Genomic DNA, 24,614 nt, shown 5'->3' on the forward strand with positions numbered 1-24,614 from the left:
CAATCGATCGACCGATAGATTGGGACCATCTGAATCGATCGACCGATCGATTCAAACCCATTCTGTGCTCTCGCGTCCGCGCGAGAGCTTCTCCTCCCCAATCGATTGGGAAAACTTCTGTTCTTGCGAGTAATGCTCCCAATCGATCGGTCGATCGATTGGAGTCATCCCACACTCGCAGCACACTCCAATCGATCGACCGATTGATTGAACACTGGTTCAATCGATCGACCGATCGATTGGACACTGGTTCAATCGATCGACCGATCAATTAAACACCCTGAACTTGCCTCAAACTTAAGTTCAAGGTCTCAAACCCAACTCCTGGTCAACCATGACCTATTGGGTATCCATGCCTTGCATTTGGCCAACACCCGACCGACCTCGAACTAGCCTTCTAGCCTCCTCCATCAGCCTTACGTCCCTTGGATATCTCCCATCCTTCACGCCTTGCCTTCAGGAGCTTACTTCGGCCTCATCCTAGTTGTCAGATTATACACCACACTCGATCAACCTCGAACTAGCTTTCTAGCCTCCTCCATCAGTCTTGCGTCCCTCGGATATCTCCCATCCTTCACGCCTTGCCTTCAGGAGTTTCCTTCGGCCTCATCCTAGTTATCGAGTTCTCCTTGCCAAGTCATACTAGGACTTACCTTGCTAAGACCACATGCTTGAAATTTCAACCTATGCCAAGATCACACTTGGACTTTCCCAATTGCCTGGCTCCTCACCAGGACTTTCTTCCTTTGCTAAGATCACACTTGGACTTTTCAATTGCCTGATCTCACTTATCAGGACTTTCACCACCAAGTCTAGTCAACACTGACCTACTTGGATTTTCACTCTTGCCAACCTTCCTGTTGGACTTACCTTTGCCTAATCTCCAATTAGGACTTTCCCAGTCAAGTCTCCTGTCAACCTTGACTTACTTGACTCCTCTCTTGCCTAACCTCCAATTAGGACTTTCCCAGATGCCTAAACTTCAGTTAGGACTTTCCCATTGCCTAAACTCCAGTTATGACTTACCCGGTCAAGTCTCCAGTCAACACTGACCCACTTGACTTGTTTTTTCATCAACCTGGTCAATCCCTTGACCATCTCCACAATCGGACGATTGCTCCAGCAATCTCCATACATTGTCAAACATCAAAACTCAATTCCTAACTCAAGCTTGACCCAACTCAAGCTTAGTCAAACTGGCCAAATATGACCTAGGGAAATTGCCCAAATAGAAGAGTCAAGTAGGTCAAAGAGTTGACCAGATACTTGACTGGGAAAGTCCTAACTGGAGGTTAGGCAGCTAAAAGTCCTGGTGAGTGAAGTCAGGTAGTTAGAAAATCCTGGTGAGTGAAGCCAGGTGAAAGACCTATTAAGTGAAGCTAGACAATTGAAAATCCTAGTGAGTGAAGCTAGGTAAAAGTTCTAGTGAGTGAAGCCAGGCAGGTGAAAGTCTCGGTGAGTGAATCTGGGTAGTGGGAAAATCCTAGTGAGTGAAGTTAGGTGAAAGTCCTGGTGAGTGAAGCCAGACAGATGGGAAGTCCTAGTGAGTGAAGCTAGGCAGATGGAAAGACCTGGTGCTCAAGTGCGTCAGATCGGAGGACGTCGAGTACATCCTGTGGGAGGTGCACCAAGGCTCCTGCGGATGCCATCCAGACGACTGTGAGTTAGCCCGAAAGATACTCCTAGCCGTATATTTTTGGTCGACCCTCCAAGAGGATGTCGCTCGGACGGTGGCCACCTACCTGTCCTACCAGAAGTATCACAACATGCCACACCGATCGACCAATGAAATGAAGCCATCCAGGGTATCATGCCCGTTCAACTAATAGGGAATGGATATCGTTGGGCCATTTCCAATGGCTACCGGTCAGCGAAAATTTTTACTCGTTGTAGTGGACTACTTCTCGAAGTGGGTGGAAGGCGAGCCGCTTGCAAGAATCACCGAACAGATGGTCATCAAATTTGTTTGGCAGAACATCATTTTCAAGTTCGGCATCCCACGCCAACTTATATCTGACAATGGAAGACAGTTCATCGGTCAGAGGCTCAGAGAGTGGTGCGAGGGCTATGACATCTAACAAGCCTTCACCTCTGTGGTCTACCCCCAGGACAACGGGCAAGCCGAAATCGCCAATTGGGAGATCCTCAAAGTTTTGCATGCTCGACTTGACCACTTCGGAGGTAGCTAGATCGATGAACTCCCCAACGTATTATAGGCCCTCCGCACTGTTGGATTGTGAATTCGCTAGGGGGTGAATAGCGATTAAAATTTAACGAGAGTACGCAATGGAATAAACACGAAAACAACAATGCTAACACAAGTAATTTTTACTTGGTTCAGAGCATTCAACGACTCCTACTCCAAGGCCTGCACTCGTTGAGTGTTTTCATTGGACAATCCACTAGCAATTCGAAAAGTTGATTACAAAAGTAAAGTACAGAAATAATAGTAAAAATAATACCGACAATAATTTAGAAGAAAGGGGGAAAAAACAGCACTTATCGGAGAGTCTTCGCAGCGTCCCAGGAGCACAGCAGAGCAATCGATGGGAGATCTTGTCGTTCGTTGTTCTTCGCTCCAGGCCTCACCCTCCTTATATAGGAGGCTCGGGGCGCCCTAATCCCTTCCGGACGCCTGGAGTGTGACGTAACTCGTCCACACATGAAGCTCCATGTGGTGACGCGACTGGGGATAATTTTTTGCATCCCGGGCGTCCGGATCCCTTCGGGGCGCCCGAACCTTTGTTTTTTCAGCAACCTGCAAAAAACATTAGTCTGAGGCAAAATGAAAAACTACCCTGCAAAATAAAGTGTTAGCACATTTAAGTTATAAGAGTAATAAAAGTAGTAGTTAGATTCCGTCTCCTCGAGACCGGAATCTTGTCACGATCTCAACTTAGAGTTTCCGAAATGGATCTAAGTTGGATCAACGCCTAATGTTCCCTTCCTGAGAATGTCTCCTCACAGTCACTCCCTTCTAGTGACTTACCTCAACTTATCTGTCAGACATCCGGTCAGCCCTTCGACTCGTCTGGACTTCGTGCCAGCTATCCAGTCGACCCTTTGACCTAGCTGGACTTCGTGCCAAATATATGGTCAGTCCGTCGACCCGTCTAGACTTCGTGCCAGCTATCCGGTCGGCCCATCGACCTAGCTGGACTTCGTGTCAGACGTCAGGTCATCCCGTCGACCCATCTGGACTTCTCCTGTACACTTCGTAGAAGTGTTAGATCAATATGAAACTAACTTAACCTACTTTATCATTCATCAAAACTGAGTTAGGTCGTTAGTGCTAACCACACCGACGGAGGTATGCGTACTACCGGAGCTCTAAATAAAGGGGGTCCAAGTATCAACGGAGGTATACGATATTTACTATTTGTGCTAGTCTTCTTATTGCTCCACTTTCCATTACATTATCAGTGATTGACTTGAGCATCGGAGAGCCAACACCGGGGACTGCTTCTCTGTCTCAGTACTGATGTAGTCTGTGTTGCAGGTCCGTAAAAAGTCTATAGGAGATCAATGTGAGTATCACATCTCTAACTTTCCGTTTCTTCGATTTTCGGATAGGATGAATGACATATTTGAAAAACATTAAAAAAAATATATTCGGGGTCATTTTTAAAAATGTTCCGAAATAGTTTCCCAAAATATGGCCGTGGAAGACGTCGACGGCATTTATGCTCACTTCGGTGGTTCGTCCGCCCACCTAATTAAGCTGCATCAATGCGAACGTAAAGGCCACATATCTCCCCTGCCTCCTCCCTCGATCTTTGTCTCACTTATTTAAAAAACCCTAGATCTCGCATCTCCGCCTCCATTTTCGATCCGGATCCCATCTCCTAGCTCCATGGCTGGATTCCTCTCCGCCCTCCGCAGAATCTACCTCTCTCTCTACAACTGGACCGTGTTTATTGGCTGGTAATCGAATCGCCTTGAGTTTTTCTTTGATTCCCCTTTTGGTGCGATTTTTGATCGCGGTTTTTTCACCCCCTCCGCGATGTGGTTTGGTTTCTGATCGTTGTAGGTTTCAAGTGCTTTACTTTGCTGTTAAGGCCTTGCGAGAAGGAGGGCCTACGACGGTGTACGATGCCGTTGAGAAACCGCTGCAGCTAGCACAGACTGCTGCCGTCTTGGAGGTTTTAGTGTTTATTCTTTGCCATGAAGGTGTTTCCTTTTCAATTATTTGCTTGTACCTGGCACTGATTTATCTCCACTTTTTATTTTTTTTTAAAAAAAAAATGTTTCAGATACTGCATGGGATTGTAGGTTAGGAGCTGACCCCCCTTTGCTTCTTGATTTGAGAATATACAATTCTGAGAAACAAAAAACGATTTTTTTTTCTCTCTTTTTGGACTGTAGGATTGGTGAGATCGCCAGTGTCAGCGACTTTGCCTCAAATTGGATCGAGATTATTTCTTGTTTGGGGAATCTTGTGGAGCATTCCGGAGGTAATCCTTATACCATGTATTTTTTTTCTTTGTCATCGAGATTGATTCAGTAAAGATGGAAGATGGAGTGAAGACAGTGTAGCTTATTGGTCAACTTTGGACTAACTTCAAAAAACATTGATGCAGACGAGGACACATGTTCTTGTTAGCTCCTTGGTTATCAGCTGGTCTATTACAGAGGTTGGAATTCTTTTGGCAATCAGTAGCATTATTACACTACATTCTGTATATTGAAACATAGTGGTGTTTTGAGCTTGTTTTAGCAACATCACAACATGCATATTGACTGTAAGTGATATTGTCGATCATTTGATTGTACTCATAAGAGAAACATTCATGATGGTTCAGAGCAGAGAAGGTTCCACTTGCATAACAAAATATTGCAAATTAATCTTAGATCTAGGAGTAAAGTGTGTTTCAGCTGCGTGTAACTTTTATTTGGGTTCTAAATGTAAAAGACGCCTCAGATTTGAGGTAAACGATTTAGGAGTTTGCATTTAGATACTTATTGATAAATCTATGAACTTATGTATGGCAAAAACTTGCCAACAAAAGCGATGCGTACTTCAGTCTTTACTGCTACCTTCCAATGCATGGCATCACATGTTTATCGGCTTCATGGATGTTCTAGTTTACACTTTTAAATACTTAAATGGAGTATATTCCTGCAGCGATTTAGCACATGACATGGACATCATATTTGAGGCCGTGCCATCTTAAATTAATTACCAAATTCTAGAATTTGATACAGTATTTTTCTTTTCCTATACTGCTTTTGCAGATTATTAGATACTCCTTTTTTGGTATGAAAGAAGCACTTGGCTTTGCACCTTCCTGGTTGTTGTGGCTCAGGTAAAGTTTGATGTGGGTAATAGAAAATGCGTCACTCGCTATCCTTGTAGATTAAAACATTGTTCTTATCCTGCTTCAATTTTCATATTCAAGCAATGGCATTTACCATTTGTAGGTATAGCACATTCCTGATACTGTACCCAACTGGAATTACCAGTGAGGTTGGCCTCATATATGTTGCTTTGCCCTTCATTAAGGTATTTAAATCAAATCGAACTGTATCATTTTCATATTTTTCTTTTCTCCCAACTAAAGTTTCGATGTGAATTCTTGCAGGCATCCGAGAAGTACTGCATCAGGATGCCCAACAAATGGAACTTCACTTTTGACTACTTTTATGCATCGATTATTGCTCTAGCAATCTATGTCCCAGGCATGTTTCTTATGCTTCTAATCATCCAAGTTAACAAAGATTGTTTGCCTAACTGCTTTAACCATATTTCTTCAGGGAGCCCTCACATGTATGGATATATGCTTGGGCAAAGAAAGAAGGCTCTCTCAAAATCAAAGACTGCGTGATTAAGCCTGAGGAAGTAGTGTTTCATAGATTCCTTGTTTCTTTATATTGTAGTGTAAATTTGGGCTTGATTTGCTGCAGTGTTCTGTTGTCATTATCATCTGAATATCTAATAACTCATCTGTTTACTGTCGTTTGACTTTGTTTGGTTGTGTTCGTTAAAAACATTAATATCTGTGGTTCGATCATCCAATTTAATTTATTTAGGTGAAGATATTTGTGGTTATTGTATTCTTATTATTCATATCACTTATAAGTCTCCAAGCTCAACACGTATAAGCTCTCATGGATGCATCATGGCCTTGGAATATTCTCGAGCAGCTTCGTCGCCGGTCAGCGGGAAGAAGAACGGGTACGTCTCGTACCTCGCAATGCAGCTCCCTAACACCACCTGGCACCCCTTCCTGTAGCGGCACCCTTCCCGGAGCTTCTCCTCCGCCGCCGCCAGGCACCGAGCGCACGTCAGCGGCTGGAGGTCTCGCGTGCACTGCGCCAGCCCGTACACCTCCACCTCTTCGTCTTTCCCCGTCTTCGCCCCCACATCCACCTTCCCCCTCCCCAGTTCCCCACTCCCAGGCGCCGCCGCCTGCGCTCTCACCCCACGCATCACCTCCCCCACCGCCCTGTCGAACGGCTCCGGCTCCTCCGCGAACTGCGGGTTCGGGTACAGCACGTACAGTTGGGTGTCGCCCTCGCCGATGAAGTCTCGGTCGTCGAAGCGCATGACGCAGTAGTCGAACCCGACCATGGCGTCGGCGAGGTCGGCGCAGTGGGCGCGCAGCACCCCCGCCGCGTCCAACAGGCAAGTCGCGCAGTCCTCCCACCCGACGTCCCCGCGGCATTGCGCGAGGCCGTAGACGGCGTCGCCGCCGCCGGAGCCGTTGCAGTAGCTTCCGGTGGCGAAGCCGCCGGCGGAGGCCTTGGCGACGAGGTCATCGAGAGCGAAGCTGACGTTGGCGGACGGCTGTCGGTGGGGGCGGCGCCGGTGGCTGCAGTGGTGGCCAAGGTAGGTGCTGGCGGAGGAGGAGCAGGAGAAGAAGAGGGAGACGAAAACGAACAAGCAAGCTAACGCCATTGAAATTGAATTAACTGGATGTGCAAGCTCCATGGCTGCCATCGCCCCTGTTTTATACTGATCATTGGCTGCTCGCTCAGCTTCGACGGCCATCGACAGATTCCTCTTAGTCAATGGAGATTTGTGAAGCTGATTCGGGAGAGATGGATCATGTGGGCAGCCTTGAGGATTCCCTGTACTTTGCTGCATGTTTACTGAATTTTAAGCTCAAATTGGATGGGTTTTTTTTTCAACATGAATTTGGTAATTCTACTTTTCCCCTTGTTGGGAGCTCAACAAACGAGAAATTAATATGAAGATTTGATTTCTAGCTCTTGTCAATGACAGTTTGACTTTCTTGCAACATTGCTTTGGAACTTTGGCTTAAGCCAGTATTAGATTAGCATCAGGGGCTTAATCCTGTAAATAATGAAAGTCTAGGAACTATTTAAAATGTGATTAAATGTTAGGGGGCAAAATAAAATTATGAATTCTACTCTCAGGGGTCAAAATGAAATTTACTAGAAGAGCGTCGACGTGGTACTTGCGTTGCGCCTCTTTTCTCCGCTTCAGTCTCCGTTTCCCTCTTCTCATGGAGCTTCGATCAACCTGCTGCTTGTTCTTTCTCTTTCTGCTCTTCTTCCTTTCTCCGTCTTCTTCAATCGGCGGCCGCCATCGAGCTCGTGCTCGTAGCTTGTTCCGGTCCGCGGAAAGCCTCATCCGCGACCTCAATCTTCTCCCTGGAATTCAGGAATTGGGAGCTGAGATCGAGGTGGAAAATCTCTCGAGCCCTCGCCTCGTCGAGAGGAGGCTGAACCTCCCAATTTTAGGGGAAAGCGGATCGGAGGTACCCGTCGAGCAGCTTGGCCATTATGCTGGCTACTATCGGCTCGAACACACTCATGCTGCCAAGTATGATTCTTCGAACCCTACATTTTTTTTTCCCATTTTGTTCGAGCTTTCTGATGCATACTAATTGGGATTAGATATTCCTCTTTATCAACTTGGGCTTGTTTAGCTGCTCAACTGTGTTTTAAGTTAATTTTGGTTTTTTTTAAAAAAGGTTTTATTAATGGTTTCTGCCGCAAGAATGTGAAACTTTGAGGCGATACTTGAAATCATAGTCTTGCAAGTTGGATTTTCTATATGTTTGTCAATTTTGTTCCTAACTGGTGCTTATTATGGATAAGCTATTGGCAAGCAATTCGTGATAAAACTCTCTTTTTAGATGTAATGATGGTGCAATGATCTGAAGATTCTTGATCATTTGGAAAGGGATCTTAGAAAATGCAGGGATTACAGCCTTTTTGGATTGCTCATATTCAAGTCGATCAGTCAATCAAATCCTTTGAGGCAGACTTAGAAATTTGATTTGCCTGTCTGATTTAAACTGCCTTGGACAATACGGAATTGCTGTTTGTTTCCTTGACTTGAGTGAAATGATTTTGTTATCCGTGGTTCAATAGTAGGTTAGTCTATGGTGTATTGTATGTTTTCCTAAAGCCATGGAAGTGAATTTATGATCTAAGTATAATGTGTCTATAACTTGGTGGCCGTACAAGGAACTTGCACCAACATTACGACTGCTGTATATGTCTTGTGCATCCATATTTTCTGTGCACACCTTGTAAAGCTCGAGTTGATGCTTCAGAGGTTCTTACCTATCTTCCTGTTCGGCAGAATGTTTTATTTCTTCTTTGAATCTCGAGGCAAAAGTACTGATCCTGTTGTAATTTGGCTGACTGGAGGTCCTGGATGCAGCAGTGAATTAGCCCTTTTCTATGAAAATGGTCCTTTCAAGATTGCTAATAATCTGTCGCTTGTATGGAATGACTATGGATGGGACAAGGTAGTGTTATACATACCAGGGTAACTAAATCATCTTTCTCACTTTTGATGTTCTCAGCACTTTCAAGCAAGTACTATTGAATAATAATTAACTTAATTTGTGAACCATTAGCTGTTATACTAAGTTTTGCAACCTTCATTTGTTGGATTATTTTCTATTATGGCCCATGTAACGTATATATTTGACTTTAATATAAAAGAGCCTAATGTGATGATTGTTGGGCAAAAATGTAATTTAAGTCGAGGGGTTTTATTTTATATTTAATCCCTCTTCTCTCACTTTTATAAAAGTATTTATCTAAAATGATTTGTCAAAAGAATAGTAATTGGAAGTTATTATAACTCCCAAGAGAACTTATAGTGAAATAACTTCTCATAACTTCAAGATATATATAAAGGATATATCTTTATCATCAAGAAGAGAAAAGAGAGAGAGAGAAGAGAAAGAGGAAACAAATTCTGGAATAGGAACGATAGAGAGAATAGATAGAGGATGCAAGTCGTTAGGGATCCAGGTAAATATTTATTTTTCATCATTTCCTAATATTAAATAGTGTGAAAATCATTATATCCAAGTTCCTTTTTCCCATGTTAAAGTTTTATTACATCTAATATTGATATCAGAGCCAAGTTTATGGATATTTATGATTTTCCATAAATTAATTTCAATATATGAATTGTTGTTGTTTAAGAATTCTACGTAGAAATTACAATGCGGTTTATGAATTGTTGTGCAATCAAGTCCCGCACAAGCACATTCCCACATTCCCACGAATTCTAGCGTAGCAAAATGAATTGTTGTGCGGTTTATAACACACAATTTCTAACTTTTGCTTTATTAGCATTTATTTGATTAATTCCTAATTGTGAATTAAATCTCATTTTGATTGAATGCGTGATTTAAATCCTATATACTGTGAATTTAAACTAATTCATAGTATTGTAGGTAATTGATTTGATCAAATGCATTTTTGGAATTATATATTATGGATTGGGGTTTGTTAATCTCCAAAGTGATCAATTCTGTAAAATTTATAATTCTAACATTAAATAATTATACATGAAATAATATGAATGACATATTTTGGGTTAATTAAATTTCATTATTATACAGCATGATCACCCAAAGGTGTATCATTGTTTTTAATTAATGATATTAAAGAATTTATTAACATACTTGATAAGTGCTTGTATATCCAAAGATGGTATGCATGTTATTTTAAGTATGGATGTTAGCCCATTAAAATATGTTCATTTTGCATTATTGTCATTATAATCATGCATTTGAGTATCACCCAAAGGTGAACTTAAATACATTATTAAAGTTGATCTAAATATGATCCATTAAATCTACTCGAAGTATTAATGCATGAGTTTGTGTAAATATTTGCAGCTCTCAATAATATGTTTACATTGGGAAATGGAATGATTAAGTTCAATGACCTGAATTATGTTGACTGGTCTGAACAAATCCAGTTTCAACTGGGTGTCATGGGTCTTGATATGGCATTGGTAATGGAACAAAGACCCACAACCATTACAGAGATCAGTACAGAAGCTAACAAGACTCTTTATGAGGCTTGGGTGCGGTCTAATAGGCTTAGTTTGAACTTAATGAAGATGACGATGGCTGAAAATATCAAGCCATCTATGCCCAAGACCGATAATGCAAGGGAATTTATTAAATTAATTAAGGAATACTCACAATTAGAGATTACTGATAAATCTATTGTGGGAACCTTAATGAGTGAGTTGACGACTAAGAAGTTTAATTGGTCTCAGCCCATTCATGATCATGTGACAAGTATGACAAATCTAGCAGCAAAGTTGAAGTTGATGGGAATGGATGTGAGTGAGTCATTCCTAGTATAGTTTATCATCAACTCACTTCCTTCTGAGTTTGGACAGTTCCAAGTGAATTACAACACTATTAAAGAGAAATGAAATTTTTAAGAAGTTAAGGCTATGTTGGTTCAGGAGGAAGGGAGGTTGAAGAAAATAAGAGATCACTCCATCCATTTGTTGACCTATGATAAAGTCGATAGCAACATGGCTAGACCAGGCAAGAAGGGTAAAAATAAAGGCAAGGCTCTTATGAAAGTTAAAGAAAGTGGAGTCCATAAAGAAAAGAAGTACTATTTTTGCAATAAAAGTGGTCACTTTAAAAAAAGAACTGTCTGAAAAGAAAGAGTTGGTTCGAAAAGAAAGGTAAATACTATGTTTTAATAAATTTCAAATCAAATCTTATTGAAGTGTCTGTTAATACTTGATGGTTGAATTCTGGTGCAACTACTCATGTGTCACATATTATGCAGGGATTTCTTTCGATCCAAACTATAAACGGAACTGAAAAGTTTTTGTATATGGGGAACAGAATGAAGGCACGAATAGAAGGAATTGGGACGTATAGATTGATCTTGGACATTGGATGTTCTTTAGATCTAGAAAACTGTCTTTATGTTCCAATATGTGCTAGGAATTTAATTTCTATTGGAAAGTTGGATGATGTAGGTTTTAACTTTAAGATTGGAGATGGTGTATTTTCTTTATATAAACATGAGTACTATTATGGTTCTGGTACTTTAATAGATGGTTTATATCGTTTCAATCTGGATGTTAATTTTGTTGAATCTCTGTTTTATGTTGAACACATAATTGGTAGTAAACATAATGCACATAATGAGAATTCTGCTTATTTGTGGCATCAAATATTAGGTCATATATCCAAAGAAAGGATAATGAGATTAACGAAAAGTGAAATATTATCTCAATTGGATTTTGATGATTGGGACATATGTTTGAATTGTATTAAGGGAAAGCAAACAAAACATATATCAAGAAATCCAACCACAAGAAGCAGTCAACCATTTGAAATTATACACACTGATATTTGTGGTCCTTTTGACACTCCATCTTGGAGAGGTGAAAAATATTTTATCACCTTTATTGTTATTTATATTTACTGTATGAAAAATCTCAAGCAGCGAACATCCTTGAGGTGTTCGTTGATGAGGTTGAAAGGCAGTTATAGAAAAGTGAAAGTTATAAGGTACGATAGAGGTGGTGAATATTATGGAAAATATAATGAGAATGGACAATGTCCGGGTCCATTTGCAAAATTCCTTCAAAGTCGAGGCATATGTGCACAGTATACTATGTTTGGTACATCACAACAGAATGGTGTAGCTGAAAGGCGGAATCGTACTCTTATGGATATGGTTAGGAGTATGTTAAGTTATAGTACCGTACCTTTTTCATTGTGGATGCATGCATTAAAGACTGCTGCATATCTGCTTAATAGAGTTCCTAGCAAAGCAGTTCCTAAGACTCCTTATGAACTGTGGACGGGAAGGAAACCTAGTTTGAGGCACCTCCATGTTTGGGGGTGCCCAGAAATAAAAGTATATAATCCATATGAAAAAAAACTTGATGCAAGAACCATTAGCAGTCATTTCTTTGGTTATTCTGAAAAGTCAAAAGGGTATAAATTTTATTGTCCTAACCACAGTATGAGAATAATAGAGTCTAGTAATGCTCGATTCATTGAGAATGACCAGTTTAGTGGGAGTAAAAAATCACGAAAAGTGAATATTAGAGAGGCTTGTGGTGAATCCTCTTCACTTGATGTTTCTCATAAAGTTGTTGTTCCATTTGTTGTATCACAGTTACACAACACATCAAGACAACAAAATAATAATATCCAAAACCCACAAAATGAATATATAAATGATGAACCAACTAACAATGTGCAAGTCATAAATGAACAAATGATAGAAGAGACTCAAGAAATAGCATTAAGGAGGTCTGAAAGGCAAAGAAGACCAACTATTTCAAATGATTCTATCGTATATTCACTTGGACATGAATGTGACTTAAGCATTGATGAAGACCCAGTCTCGTTTATACAAGCCATTAAAAGTGACAATTCCGAAAAATGACTCAATGCTATGAAAAGAGAGTTAATTTCCATGGATAACAATAAAGTATGGGATCTAATTGAATTGCCTAAAGGTTCAAAACGAGTTGGTTATAAATGGGTCTTTAAGACCAAACATGACTCAAAAGGCAATATGGAAAGATATAAAGCTAGACTTGTCGCCAAAGGATAAACTCAAGAGGATGTCATTGACTATAAAGAGACATTCTCTCCAGTTTCTAAAAAGGACTCTTTGAGGATTATTTTGGCTTTAGTGGCTCATTATGACTTAGAGCTTCACCAAATGGACGTAAAGACCGTTTTTTTAAATGGTAACTTAGAAGAAAAAGTTTATATGGATCAACCTGAAGGTTTTATAACCACTGGAAAAAAAAATCTAGTGTGTAAATTAAAGAAGTCGATACATGGACTGAAACAAGCTTCCAGACAATGGTATATGAAGATTAGTGGGAGTAAGTTTACTATTTTAGTTTTATATGTTGATGACATTCTTCTTGTTACCAATGATATCGCATTGTTACATGATGTAAAGAAATTTCTCTCTAAATAACTTTGAAATGAAAGATATGGGTGAGACATCCTATGTGATAGGAATAGAAATATTCCGTGACAAATCACAAGGATTGCTAGGATTGTCACAGAAGAACTATATTAACAAAGTATTAGAGAGATTCAGAATGGAAAATTGCTTCGCAGGAATAGTTCCAATTCAAAAAGGGGACAAATTTAGTGAAATGCAATGTCCTAAAAATGACTTGGAACGAAAGGAAATGGAGTCAATTCCCTATGCATCAGTGGTTGGAAGTTTAATGTATGCACAGACATGTACTCCACCGGATATCAGTTTTGCTGTTGGAATGTTAGGCCGATATCAAAGTAATCCTGGGATGAACCACTGAAAAACTGCAAAGAAAGTTCTTAGGTACTTACAAGGCACCAAAGATTACATGCTCACGTATAGAAAATCAGATCAACTTGAAGTGATTGGCTACTCGGATTCAGACTATGCTGGATGTATGGACTCAAGGAAATCCACATTTGGGTATATTTTTCTCCTAGCAGGTGGAGCAGTTTCATGGAAAAGTGGAAAACAATCCCTAATTGCTACTTCCACCATGGAGGCTGAATTTGTGGCATACTTTGAGATCACGGTTCACGCATTGTGGATGCGAAACTTTACCTTGGGGCTTAACATTATTGATAACATAGACAGGCCGCTAAGAATTTACTGTAATAATACTGCAGTTGTGTTTTTCTCTAAAAATGACAAGTACTCAAAAGGTGCAAAGCACATGGATTCGAAATACTTATTTGTCAAAGAAGAAGTGCAGAAACAAAAGGTGTCAATTGAGTATATTAGAACTGATTTAATGATAGCGGATCTGTTAACTAAAGGATTATCACCCAAAATGTTTATTGGCTATGTAGAAAGGATGGGTATTATGGATAAGTCCTTGTTAATGTCATAGTAATATGAATACATATGTATGAAAAGATGCTCATATTATATGACACTTCTGAATTCAATTAAGGCTATGTTTTTGCTTGTTTCCTGTTATCCACATATATATATATAGAGTATACTTATACTGTTTTGATGTGATAACAGAATATGTCTGTGAAAAGATATTAAAGATAATTATAGCATTAATTAAATATGTTGGGTTGTGTTGCTTTTGAGGTACATGGAAGGAATCACGTCGTTAAATGACTTGTGCCTGCCATGATCCAATCATATCAATTCAATTAAAGACGATGACTTGTTAATTTCAACGTATAATGCGCAATTATAGTTATTGTTGAATTTTTTAAGTCATCACATGGACCAAGTGGGAGATTGTTGGATTATTTTCTATTATGGCCCATGTAACGTATATATTTGACTTTAATATAAAAGAGCCTAATGTGATGATTGTTGGGCAAAAAGGTAATTAAAGTCAAGGGGTTTTATTTTATATTTAATCCCTCTTCTCTCACTTTTATAAAAGTATTTATCCAAAATGAGTTGTCAAAAGAATAGTAATTGGAAGTTATTATAACTCCCAAGAGAACTTATTGTGAGATAACTTCTCATAACTTCTCATCGTGGATAGGGCTGTAAATAAGCTGAGCCGAGCCGAGCTTTGGGGTGTTCAAGCTTGTTTGATAAGATAACCGAGCCGAGCCGAGCCGAGTTTAAAATGAACCAAGCTTTTGAAATGAGTGTTCAAGCTTGGCTTGGTTTATTTTTTATGAGCTTGAGCTTGTTTGAAGCTTGGCTTGAGCTTGGTTCATTTAGATGTTATCAAGCTCTCAATTCAAGCTTGGTTTGAGCTTGGTTTGAGCTTGGCTTGAGCTTGGTTCGTTTAGATGTTATCAAGCTCTCAATTCAAGTTTGTTTGATTGTTTGAAACTTTTAATTGTTTGATTGATTATTAAGATTGCTAATTTAAATTTATTTATTAATTTTATTTTATTTTATTATTTATTTGACATATTGAAAAGAGTTTTATTAATAAATATAGTTTGTGAACGTTGTTCATGAACATTGTTCACGAACGTTGTTCAACGAGCTGAACACTTATGTGTTCAAGCTTGTTTGTTTAGCTTAACGAGCTGTTCAAGTTTGTTTGTTTAATTAATCTTATGTATATTGAACGAACATAAACAAGCTCTTACCAAGCCAAACACCAAGCTTGTTCATTAACGCTTGGTTCATTTACAGCCCTAATCGTGGATAAGATATATAAGGGATATATCTTTATCATCAAAGATATCAAGAAGAGAAAAGAGAGAGAGAAGAGAAAGAGAAAACAAATTCTAGAATAGGAACGATAGAGAGAATAGATAGAGGAAGCAAGTCATTATGGATCCAGGTAAATATTTATTTTTCACCGTTTCCTAATATTAAATAGTGTGAAAATCATTATATCCAAGTTCCTTTTTTCGCATGTTAAAGTTTTATTACATCTAATATCATTCCATATCTCTGAGGTTGTTCTCCACTGTCAGCAACCTGGTTTTATTTCTGATTTGTGCTAATTCAAAGAGAATCATATAGGCACCAGCTTAGTCGTAACCTCTTGAGAAGATTAGATGTCTAAATAAATTAACACACAGCTTCCTCTGGTTTAACGGAGGTGACTAATCAAGGCAAACATACCATTCCAACCTTGGTAGTTTTTAATCATTCGAAGCCATCACTACTTAACTAGAACTCTCTTTTTTTTGTTCTACTCCCTTTCCTTCCATAATGTTACAGCATCATTTTATCATCCATGCATGTATTCATCATGCTGAGTTGTTCCCCAGGTTTCAAATATCATCTTTGTCGACCAACCAACTGGAACTGGCTTTAGTTATAGTACAGACTTACGGGACCTTCGATATGGTGAAAAAGGTGTTAGTAATGATCTCTACGATTTTTTGCAGGTAAATGATTTAGATAGTTTAAATTAGTTTCTTTCTTTGTATCATAAGGGAGTTCTGAACAATTTCGATATACTGATATTGATTATGTTTACTTTGAAGTTGTACTAACTATCCTCCTTGAGCTTGTATAGGCCTTTTTCAAGGAGCATCAAGATTTCTTAAATAATGACTTTTATATAACTGGAGAGTCATATGCTGGCCACTACATTCCTGCTGCTGCTGAAAGAGTTCATACAGGAAACAAAGAGAGACAAGGCCTCAAGTTAAACCTAAAGGTACGCTAATGTTGTTCATGTTTGTAATGAGACAATCCTTTAGACTCTAGTGCATTTGGCATATGGATATATGATAGTTGGTCTTCAAAATCCCAAGTTAAGAGCAACATTGACAAAAATATTTAAGTGTATTAAATTTGCTCTTGCTATGCATTATGGCACTGTCTCTCTTCTCTCAGTATAGAAGTCATATATTGTAAATTCATTTTGATTAGAGTTTTTTCTGCTTAGTGAAAGAAATAATGCACAAACACATTGGTTACATTCTAATAGGGTTTTGCAATCGGCAATGGGTTAACGGATCCTTCAATACAATATGGTGCTTATGCTGATTATGCACTTGAAATGGGTATCATCACTGAAAGAGCACATAATAGCATCGACAAGATATATCCTCTTTGCCAGCTCGGAATTAAACTCTGTGGTACTTTCTTTTTCTGCGATAATGCAATTTTAGTACTAAAGCATGGGCACCTTTCCAACTATTATATCCTCAGGTTCTTCTGGAGTTATATCTTGTGCTGCTTCTTTGGTTGTTTGTGAATCCATCTTCAATTCAATTATGCTTCTTGCTGGAGATATCAATGTAGGTTTTTACTTTATTCATTCCTCTTTTCAGTTTCATTATGCAGTATTTAGTTTTGCATGTCTGAACACTTCAGTTTCCGTTGCAGTACTATGATATCAGGAAAAAATGTGAAGGGAGCCTTTGTTATGATTTCTCAAACATGGAGAAATTTCTGAACCAGGAGTCTGTAAGGAAGGTGCTTGGTGTTGGTAATAGGAAATTTGTATCATGCAGTCCTCTGGTGTACGGAGCCATGATTACAGATTGGATGAAGAACTTAGAAGTGGGAATTCCAGCTCTTCTCGAGGATGGCGTCAAATTGATGGTCTATGCTGGTGAATATGATCTCATTTGTAATTGGCTCGGTAAGTACTTATGCTACATCGATTAAGTTAAAACTTAATGTACATCCTCGAGTTGAACAATTTAAGGCTGCCAATCTGAAAGAAGAACATATTTTTCTTATCTGTGCAAGATTGAACATTAGAAAACGCTTTCTAAGATGTGCTTGAATAAAATTTAGGAGCAAGCACACAAAAGTGAGATAATGTTCAACTCGAAACTTGATTGTATACTTGTATCTCTTAGATCTTTGATTGACCAGAACGTTAGTACATACATTGAACTGCATCTTTATCAAATTTATCAAATAAACTGAGAAGATAGCTTTATGCAGGGAATTTTAGGTGGGTTAGTTCGATGGAATGGTCAGGTAGTCAGATTTTCAATGAAACTGCGTTGACACAATTTAAAGTCGATGGCAAAGAAGCAGGCCTCTTCAAAACTTTTGGGCCTCTGACTTTCCTGAAGGTGAGTAGTTGTATGATCATCAAGTTCATTTGTCTCCTTCGGAGCGTTGCTCTCCGATTCGCATGATGTTAGCTATTGCTTCTAGGAAATTAAAGGTGTATTTTTCGTATGTAGGTTCATGATGCTGGTCACATGGTTCCCATGGATCAGCCTAAGGCGGCACTGCAGATGCTCGAGAAATGGATGGAAGGAAGCCTGAACGAAGAACTGGTCACTGCAGTTGCTACTATGTAATACTAGGTATAGATTTAGGAACCGGAAACATAGATATCGATCCAAATTCGCCATTGTGAAGCTGTTAGATGGTTTGTGATGCATCGATCGTGAGAATCATACCAATTGTATAACCAAAAAGGAGGAAGAAAGTCCGCGGGCTAGAAGACTAACATCTCAGCACGCACTTGCGGTTAATAACTCATGAACTTCACCGCCTTTGTACCCTCGGAGATAGCGTGCTTGGCTAGCTCTCCATGGAGTGCCAATCGGATTGACATCTGAATTTCGTTTCATTAGTTTCATTTTGATTAAATTATTTATTATTTTAATTATATATTTTTTTTATAAAAAATTAATTTTATATTTATTTCATTTTTTTTTTTACGAAATCGTGTTTTTTACAGAAACTGTGAATTTGTTTTCTCTATAAATATTTTTTAAAAATAAGACTTTTTAATTGATCAAATGTAATAATAATATTCATATTTTATATTGTAAAAATTTATTAACAGTATTAAAAAAACAAGAGTGGATTAGTTTCAAAAAAGTAAAATATACAATTAAAAAGAATATATTATAAATAAAATTAAAATAATCTAAAATTAAAGCTGATTATTTTTTTAATAATATAAAATTAAAAATAAACTTTTAAAAAGAAAATCAATATAATTAGTATTAAAAATTAGGGACTCAATATCGCCTATGGCCCATGTTACAAGTAGTGGAGATGTGACCTTTTAAGTTTTATTTTAAGGTCTCACACACGAAGATATCTTCATAATAAAATAATATTATCCATTTTAGAGATAAATCTTTATGATTTTTTTTAATTTACTTCAAAGTTTGATATGTTTTTTTTTTCGAAGTTCATTATCATTTTCCTATATTTTTATTATGGAACTTTGTTTTACAATTATTGCAACCCAATAATAGAAAATAAGGTAAATCAATCTTTATAAACAAAGGATGACTTTTGAGTAGGGTTCAATCATCTATTCAAAATTGAATCGATAATAACAATTTAATTGAAATAGAATAATTTTTTTTTAATTAATCGAACTTTTCAACAAAGATCGGCTTAATCTATATAATATTGATTAATTTATTTTTTAATTGTCATTTTTAATCCAAATTTACATTAATCAATAGAGAACAAAGGCTGATCGTGCCCTTGGTATGGCTATGTCCTATGCTATGTTAGCTAGAGCCCTAGAACCAATCATTTGATGATTATATTTTGGACTTGTTGTATCATATTCTATATAAATAAAGACATTTGGTTTTTGGTTATTATACTTACTTGTATTGGTGCCAAATAAACTAAGTATAATAACGTCCTTGAGTAGAAGGTTCTCACCTATATCAATCGGTTAGTTGAACCGATAGTGAGATGATATAGGAAACACTACTCTTAATCATTCCTAGTCGAGTATTAACATTCAGGGACAATGTTAATGCAATAAGACTAGCATGTAGGTCAACTCGATGACTTGATCTCACAAGTCATGGATATAGAGATATCAAGTTGACACATGGGTATGCATTGGAGAATGTATACTGAATGACCCGCCATGAGAAAGTATCATGGATCGTTATATGAGTGTCATATACTTTCTCATGTGGCTATTAGTATGACTACTAGTCCTTAGACCTGAAGTCACCATGGTTCCCTACATAAGGAGTTATGTACTTTGGTTTCGTCAAACGTCAGGACCATAAAGGCGATTACTGTGTATGTAACAAATTATGCGGAGGGATGTGAGTGATGTAGATGAGATCTATCCCTCCTATATGACGGGAGAGACATCAGTATTCTTGATAGAGTGAGACCACGAAGTGCATGGCCATGCCCAAATGAGTCAATATAGGATATTGAGCTCATTTGATTGAGTGAGTCTACTTGGAGTTCAAGATTTAGATTGATTAGAGGATGACACGGTTCATGCCTCACATTGATCAATCTAGATGTCTAGGATAGAAGGACACTTGTCATATATTGTGAGGAGTCACAATTAGTAGTCACAAGGTGATGTTGGATCTCAACATTCTTGTAACTTGGGTAGTAATGATGTATTGCTAGATATCGCTCATTACTTATGTTTCTAAATGAGTTTAGGGGCATTGCCAACGTTACAAGAACCTATTGGGTCACACACAAAGAACAAGTGGATGGAGATTAGGTTCATATAATGAACTAAGAGGATTAGATTCATTTGATGAATCAAATTGGATTAAGAGTAATCCTAATTGGGCTAATTGAGTTGGACTCAAGTTGATTCATGTGTTCAATGAGTCTAATTTAGATTATGACTCATTGAATCAATTTAATTAAATGAATTAGATTCATTATATTAAATTAGCTTGAATTAAATGGTTGGATTAGATCAACCATGAGAGAGATTAAGTCAAGTTTGACTTGACTTGAGAGGAAGATGAAGAGTCAAGTTTGACTTGACTTTATGCCACATCATTGGTGAGTTGACATTAAGTGGACCAATGATGATGCTCCACATCATCATGGTTACTTAAGTGAAATGCCACCTCATGGGAGTTACCAAGAGTTGTGACTCTTGGTATCCCATGGAGGTTACAAACCACTTAATTAGATGAAAAGAGTTTCATTTTGCAAGTGTACATCTCATTCAAGTGATCTTCCTCCTCCTAAGCTCTCTTCTTGCTCTTTCTCTTCTCTTGGTCGTGGGTTTCAAGCAAGGGAGAAGAAAGGAGAGTGAATCTAATCTAAGAAGAAAGGTTAGTGAAAGTCACATAGAGTTTTTAAAGGAGTGTGTTCTCTTCTTTTCCTTTCTTCATCTTCCAATCCCATCCGAGAGCCCTAGAAAATGCTAGCACACTTAGGGTGCTCTCTTCTCCATCCTTAAGTGTTAGAGAACACATCTTGTTCGTGTGGATATCACTAGAAAGTTGTCTACGTTGACAACTTCGAGATCCGGCGTACCTTGGACTTGCGGGAACGCGAAGGGCACGCATCAAAGGTATAAAATATTTTTCCTTTGTAGATCTACTGTAGATCGTCGTTTGAAACTCGTACTCATATTTTTCGAAAGTTTTCTTCGCACGGATCCAATGGCTAGGGGGTTTCGGGGTTTCCGCGACGCGAAAAAGTGATTTTCGCGGCCCGAAAAACCCAACATGCTAAGGATCATTCTATATAATAAAAAAATAATGTGTTAAGGATCATTTCATATGGTAAAAGATGATTGATTCTCTCTCAACGTTTCCATCAACTCGTCTTTAGACTAACACCGAATAAGTAAATCATGGATGACTACCAGTCATTAGTATAAGTGGTCAAAGCATGGAAAAAGATATGTTCGGACGCGTCTTAAGGATCATTCTAAATAAAAAATAAAAAATGATAATTCCAGTTAACCTCATTGACTATCCCTGGGGTGACCGGTCAGATCCTATGGAATTTTTCCACTGATCACTAGGGTAAATCAAGAAGTGTACACGGGAGACAACCCAGAAGTTTATTATCCTTTGATTGCACCTCATTTAAAGTAAAATTTTTTATAAATACACTATAACTAAGGATTGAACCGTAAATACTTAAAACATAATCTAAATATCCTATTATAATATCACAATCCTCGGGACGTGTTAAGGATCATTCTGGCAATTACACAGCTAGGTCATGTCATCTAATAAAAATTTCAATTTATTCGAATTAAAAGTTTTAATATTAAAACCGAATTATTTGAAATAATTGATTTTTTTTTAAAAAATAAAAATTTAAAATAACTGAATCACAATCCTCGGGACGTGTTCAGGATCATTCTGGCACTTACACAGCTAGGTCATGTCATCTAATAAAAATTTCAATTTATTCGAATTAAAAGTTTTAATATTAAAACCGAATTACTTGAAATAATTGATATTTTTTTTAAAAAATAAAATTTTAAAATAACTGAACTGAAGTCAGTTCGGTTGGTTAACTCTATTTAATTAAATTTTGACTCACCCTTACGTCTAACATGGATATGTTAATTCGTGTTGGATTAACAGTGGTTATGGAGTTCCTAAACAGTTAATATATCGGGTAGTCTGACAGATCTAATTATATCTGAATTTGAATGCAATTTGTTGACAAACCACGGTTTCAACATTACTTGATACCAAAATCCAAATTTAAGTACTTTCTCTTCCGCAATTTCAAGCATTCCAATCGGTTAAATCAAAATCCAACCAATTGACTTTTTTGAACTTGCATATACAAATCATAACACATCGGTTAAATCGATTGAAAAAAAAAATTGATTAAATTGAGACTTGGAAGGGAAGTCATGAATTAAGGAATTAAGGATTTTAAACACTTATTCAGGCATAGTTCCAATTCAATTTAATCAGTCTAACCGAATTCTAATTTTTAAATTGAAACCAAATCAATTTGACCAGAATAATCCTTATTCTAAGGGGAAAAAATAAAATTTTAAATTAATCAAACAAATTTTTAACTTTGTTCGATTAGATTGATTACTTCAATTTAATTGACCTGCTCATCCTATTGAAGATCCTTTTAGTAATTAAATTTCATTTTGAAAAATTTAAACAATCTTTTAATTATATTTCTACAAATAAAGAAACAATTCATACATTTTTTAAAGTACTTATTCAATAATTTAATTTAATTTTCCATTAATATGAAACTGAAGATATTCAACATTTAATTGGATTTTTTTTTCGGGAAATGTATATCGATATGAGAATTAGATCGACAACATTGTGTATATTATTAGGATCGATTCTTATAACACAGCCCTGTTCTTATAGGCCACTGTCGGACATGTGACGGAGCATAATTAAAATAAAAATTATAATTAAATAAAATTAAAAAAAATAATGAACTGGTAGTTAATCATTGGTCCACATCGGCAGCTGACTGATAGTGGAACTGTCGATTACGGGTTGAGCTTGTTGAATCGGATCAAAGGTTAATTAGTCCATTGACCTGATTATAGGTTCGGGCTAGGTCCAGTTTAGACCCGGCTTGGTTCAGATCTACCTAGCTAGCAATGTCATGTGGAAGGTCTTCTGAAGAGAGCTAGGGTTATGGAGATGGGGTGTAAGCGTGGCCGGTGATGAAAGATTTGATGATAAAGAGCTTGATAGCCGAGTTCTTCCTCCTGCGTCAATGCCGCAGCTTTTGTCCGGCAATATTGTCAATGCCAACTACGATCACGGTGACACTGTGATCGATATCCTCATCACGAAAAATCTCTACAGGAGAATAGCTAATTCTTGTAGACCATGGTGCAAACATGACCGAAAGTATAAAGAAATCATCCTCCCCCAATGCCACAACTTTTCTCTAGCAATGTTGTGACTTCCGAAGATCTTCGGGAGAGAGGTCGAATCAGGTACTCAACAATTCTCGAGCACCCAGGTAGAAAAATATTTAAGGCCTTAATATATCATTTTTAAATAAAATTTATTTTTTTAAATATATTTTTATATAAAATATTATTAGAGATATTTTATTTGTACAATTACAAAGGATAGTTTTGCAAGATATTATTTTTTTCAATGGGAGGTAACGAGTACATAGCAAAAATTTTATCTTATATTTATTAGTAAATTTAAAAATATAATTTTTTTTATGTTTAGCTTTAAAATATAATTTAATAAAAATAATATATTTATCTAATAAACATTTTTATTAATTAAATTAAATTTCTTCCATAGTTAAAAAATACTAAAGAGAGTAATAAATTATTATAATAATATTAATATATATTTTAATTATTATTTTTTTATTAATCAATTTTAATTTCAATGAAAGTGAGTATCAATTCAGTGATAAAATGATTATTACGCGACTCAGAGATAAGAGGTAACAGATTATAATAGGTTCTTCCTCGCCCTCTGAATTATTTTTTTTATTAATTTTAATTTCAAAAGATTATTAATTAAATTTATTTAGTTAAAAATATTTTATTAATAAATATTGATGATTATATATATATATATATATATATATATAAAAGTATGCATAATACCTTGTAGAGGAGCTAAGTAGGGTGAGTTTAATTAAACCGAATAAATCAACTGAACAAATCCAATTTAAAAATACATTCGGTTATTTTTTAATTTTATTTTTAAAAATAAAATTGGTTATATTGATTAATTTGATTAGATTTAGATTTTAAAATCTCTTATCCAATTAAATCAAATAAATAAAAAATAAAAAAATAAAAAAATAAAAAATAAATAAGTAAATCTATAATTCTTAACTAATCGGTAAATCTTTCAGGATACCATTATTATTAAAAAAATTTAATTAATTTAATTTTTGACTGGCTAATCATTTTTATTGAAAAATTTAATTTTAATTAAATACTCAATTATAGGGCATAATAATAATGACACAAAAATAATAAGAAGAGAAAATGGGAAAAAAAATAAAATTTAGAAATAAATAATAGCTAATATTTAACCTGCTTTTGAGATATATATATGTCACGATCACATCGCCGCCGTGATTGACATGCTCACCGCAAAGAAACCTCTGTCGTCGAATGGCCGGTTCTGGAAGGTCGTGTTACAAGGCTAATGATGGTCAAAAGGTGGAACCGTCGTCCTAGCGGTCCTCTGGTCTCGGTCTTACAAGATTTCAGAGAGAGTAAATCACGGTTAATGCTGGGCAGGATAGGT

At 37.0% G+C, this 24,614-nt stretch overlaps 3 protein-coding genes across 3 annotated transcripts; 2 read left to right on the top strand and 1 right to left on the bottom strand.

The window, feature by feature from the left end:
* The first annotated feature begins 3,681 nt into the window (after positions 1 to 3,681).
* On the top strand, positions 3,682 to 6,049 carry LOC122009651 (very-long-chain (3R)-3-hydroxyacyl-CoA dehydratase PASTICCINO 2A-like). The gene is made up of 9 exons (XM_042565898.1): positions 3,682 to 3,924; positions 4,031 to 4,142; positions 4,254 to 4,272; positions 4,366 to 4,454; positions 4,581 to 4,634; positions 5,236 to 5,306; positions 5,422 to 5,503; positions 5,583 to 5,679; positions 5,755 to 6,049. The coding sequence occupies exons 1-9, from the start codon at positions 3,854 to 3,856 to the stop codon at positions 5,823 to 5,825; spliced, it is 666 nt and encodes a 221-aa protein (XP_042421832.1). The 5' UTR covers positions 3,682 to 3,853; the 3' UTR covers positions 5,826 to 6,049.
* Positions 6,050 to 6,106: 57 nt separating this feature from the next.
* LOC122010996 (cysteine-rich repeat secretory protein 55-like) lies at positions 6,107 to 7,087 on the bottom strand. Its single transcript, XM_042567446.1, has one exon. The coding sequence runs from the start codon at positions 7,085 to 7,087 to the stop codon at positions 6,107 to 6,109; it is 981 nt and encodes a 326-aa protein (XP_042423380.1).
* Positions 7,088 to 7,414: 327 nt separating this feature from the next.
* Positions 7,415 to 18,235, top strand: LOC122009652 (serine carboxypeptidase-like). Its single transcript, XM_042565899.1, has 9 exons — positions 7,415 to 7,789; positions 8,558 to 8,726; positions 15,954 to 16,073; positions 16,205 to 16,348; positions 16,622 to 16,772; positions 16,846 to 16,934; positions 17,023 to 17,281; positions 17,593 to 17,726; positions 17,841 to 18,235. Exons 1-9 carry the CDS (start codon positions 7,470 to 7,472, stop codon positions 17,958 to 17,960), a joined length of 1,506 nt encoding a protein of 501 aa, XP_042421833.1. The 5' UTR covers positions 7,415 to 7,469; the 3' UTR covers positions 17,961 to 18,235.
* The last annotated feature ends 6,379 nt before the right edge of the window (positions 18,236 to 24,614 follow it).

Source organism: Zingiber officinale, chromosome 8A (assembly GCF_018446385.1).
Source record: "Zingiber officinale cultivar Zhangliang chromosome 8A, Zo_v1.1, whole genome shotgun sequence".
Lineage (NCBI taxonomy): Eukaryota > Viridiplantae > Streptophyta > Magnoliopsida > Zingiberales > Zingiberaceae > Zingiber > Zingiber officinale.

Coding starts and splice junctions, on each gene's coding strand:
- LOC122009651 (XM_042565898.1), top strand. CDS start 3,854: ATGGCTGGATTCCTCTCCGCCCTCCGCAGAATCTACCTCTCTCTCTAC. Junction 4,455..4,580: donor TCTTGTGGAGCATTCCGGAG/GTAATCCTTATA, acceptor ACATTGATGCAG/ACGAGGACACATGTTCTTGT. Junction 5,504..5,582: donor TTGCTTTGCCCTTCATTAAG/GTATTTAAATCA, acceptor GAATTCTTGCAG/GCATCCGAGAAGTACTGCAT.
- LOC122010996 (XM_042567446.1), bottom strand. CDS start 7,087: ATGCAGCAAAGTACAGGGAATCCTCAAGGCTGCCCACATGATCCATCT.
- LOC122009652 (XM_042565899.1), top strand. CDS start 7,470: ATGGAGCTTCGATCAACCTGCTGCTTGTTCTTTCTCTTTCTGCTCTTC. Junction 16,074..16,204: donor ATCTCTACGATTTTTTGCAG/GTAAATGATTTA, acceptor GAGCTTGTATAG/GCCTTTTTCAAGGAGCATCA. Junction 16,773..16,845: donor GCTCGGAATTAAACTCTGTG/GTACTTTCTTTT, acceptor TTATATCCTCAG/GTTCTTCTGGAGTTATATCT.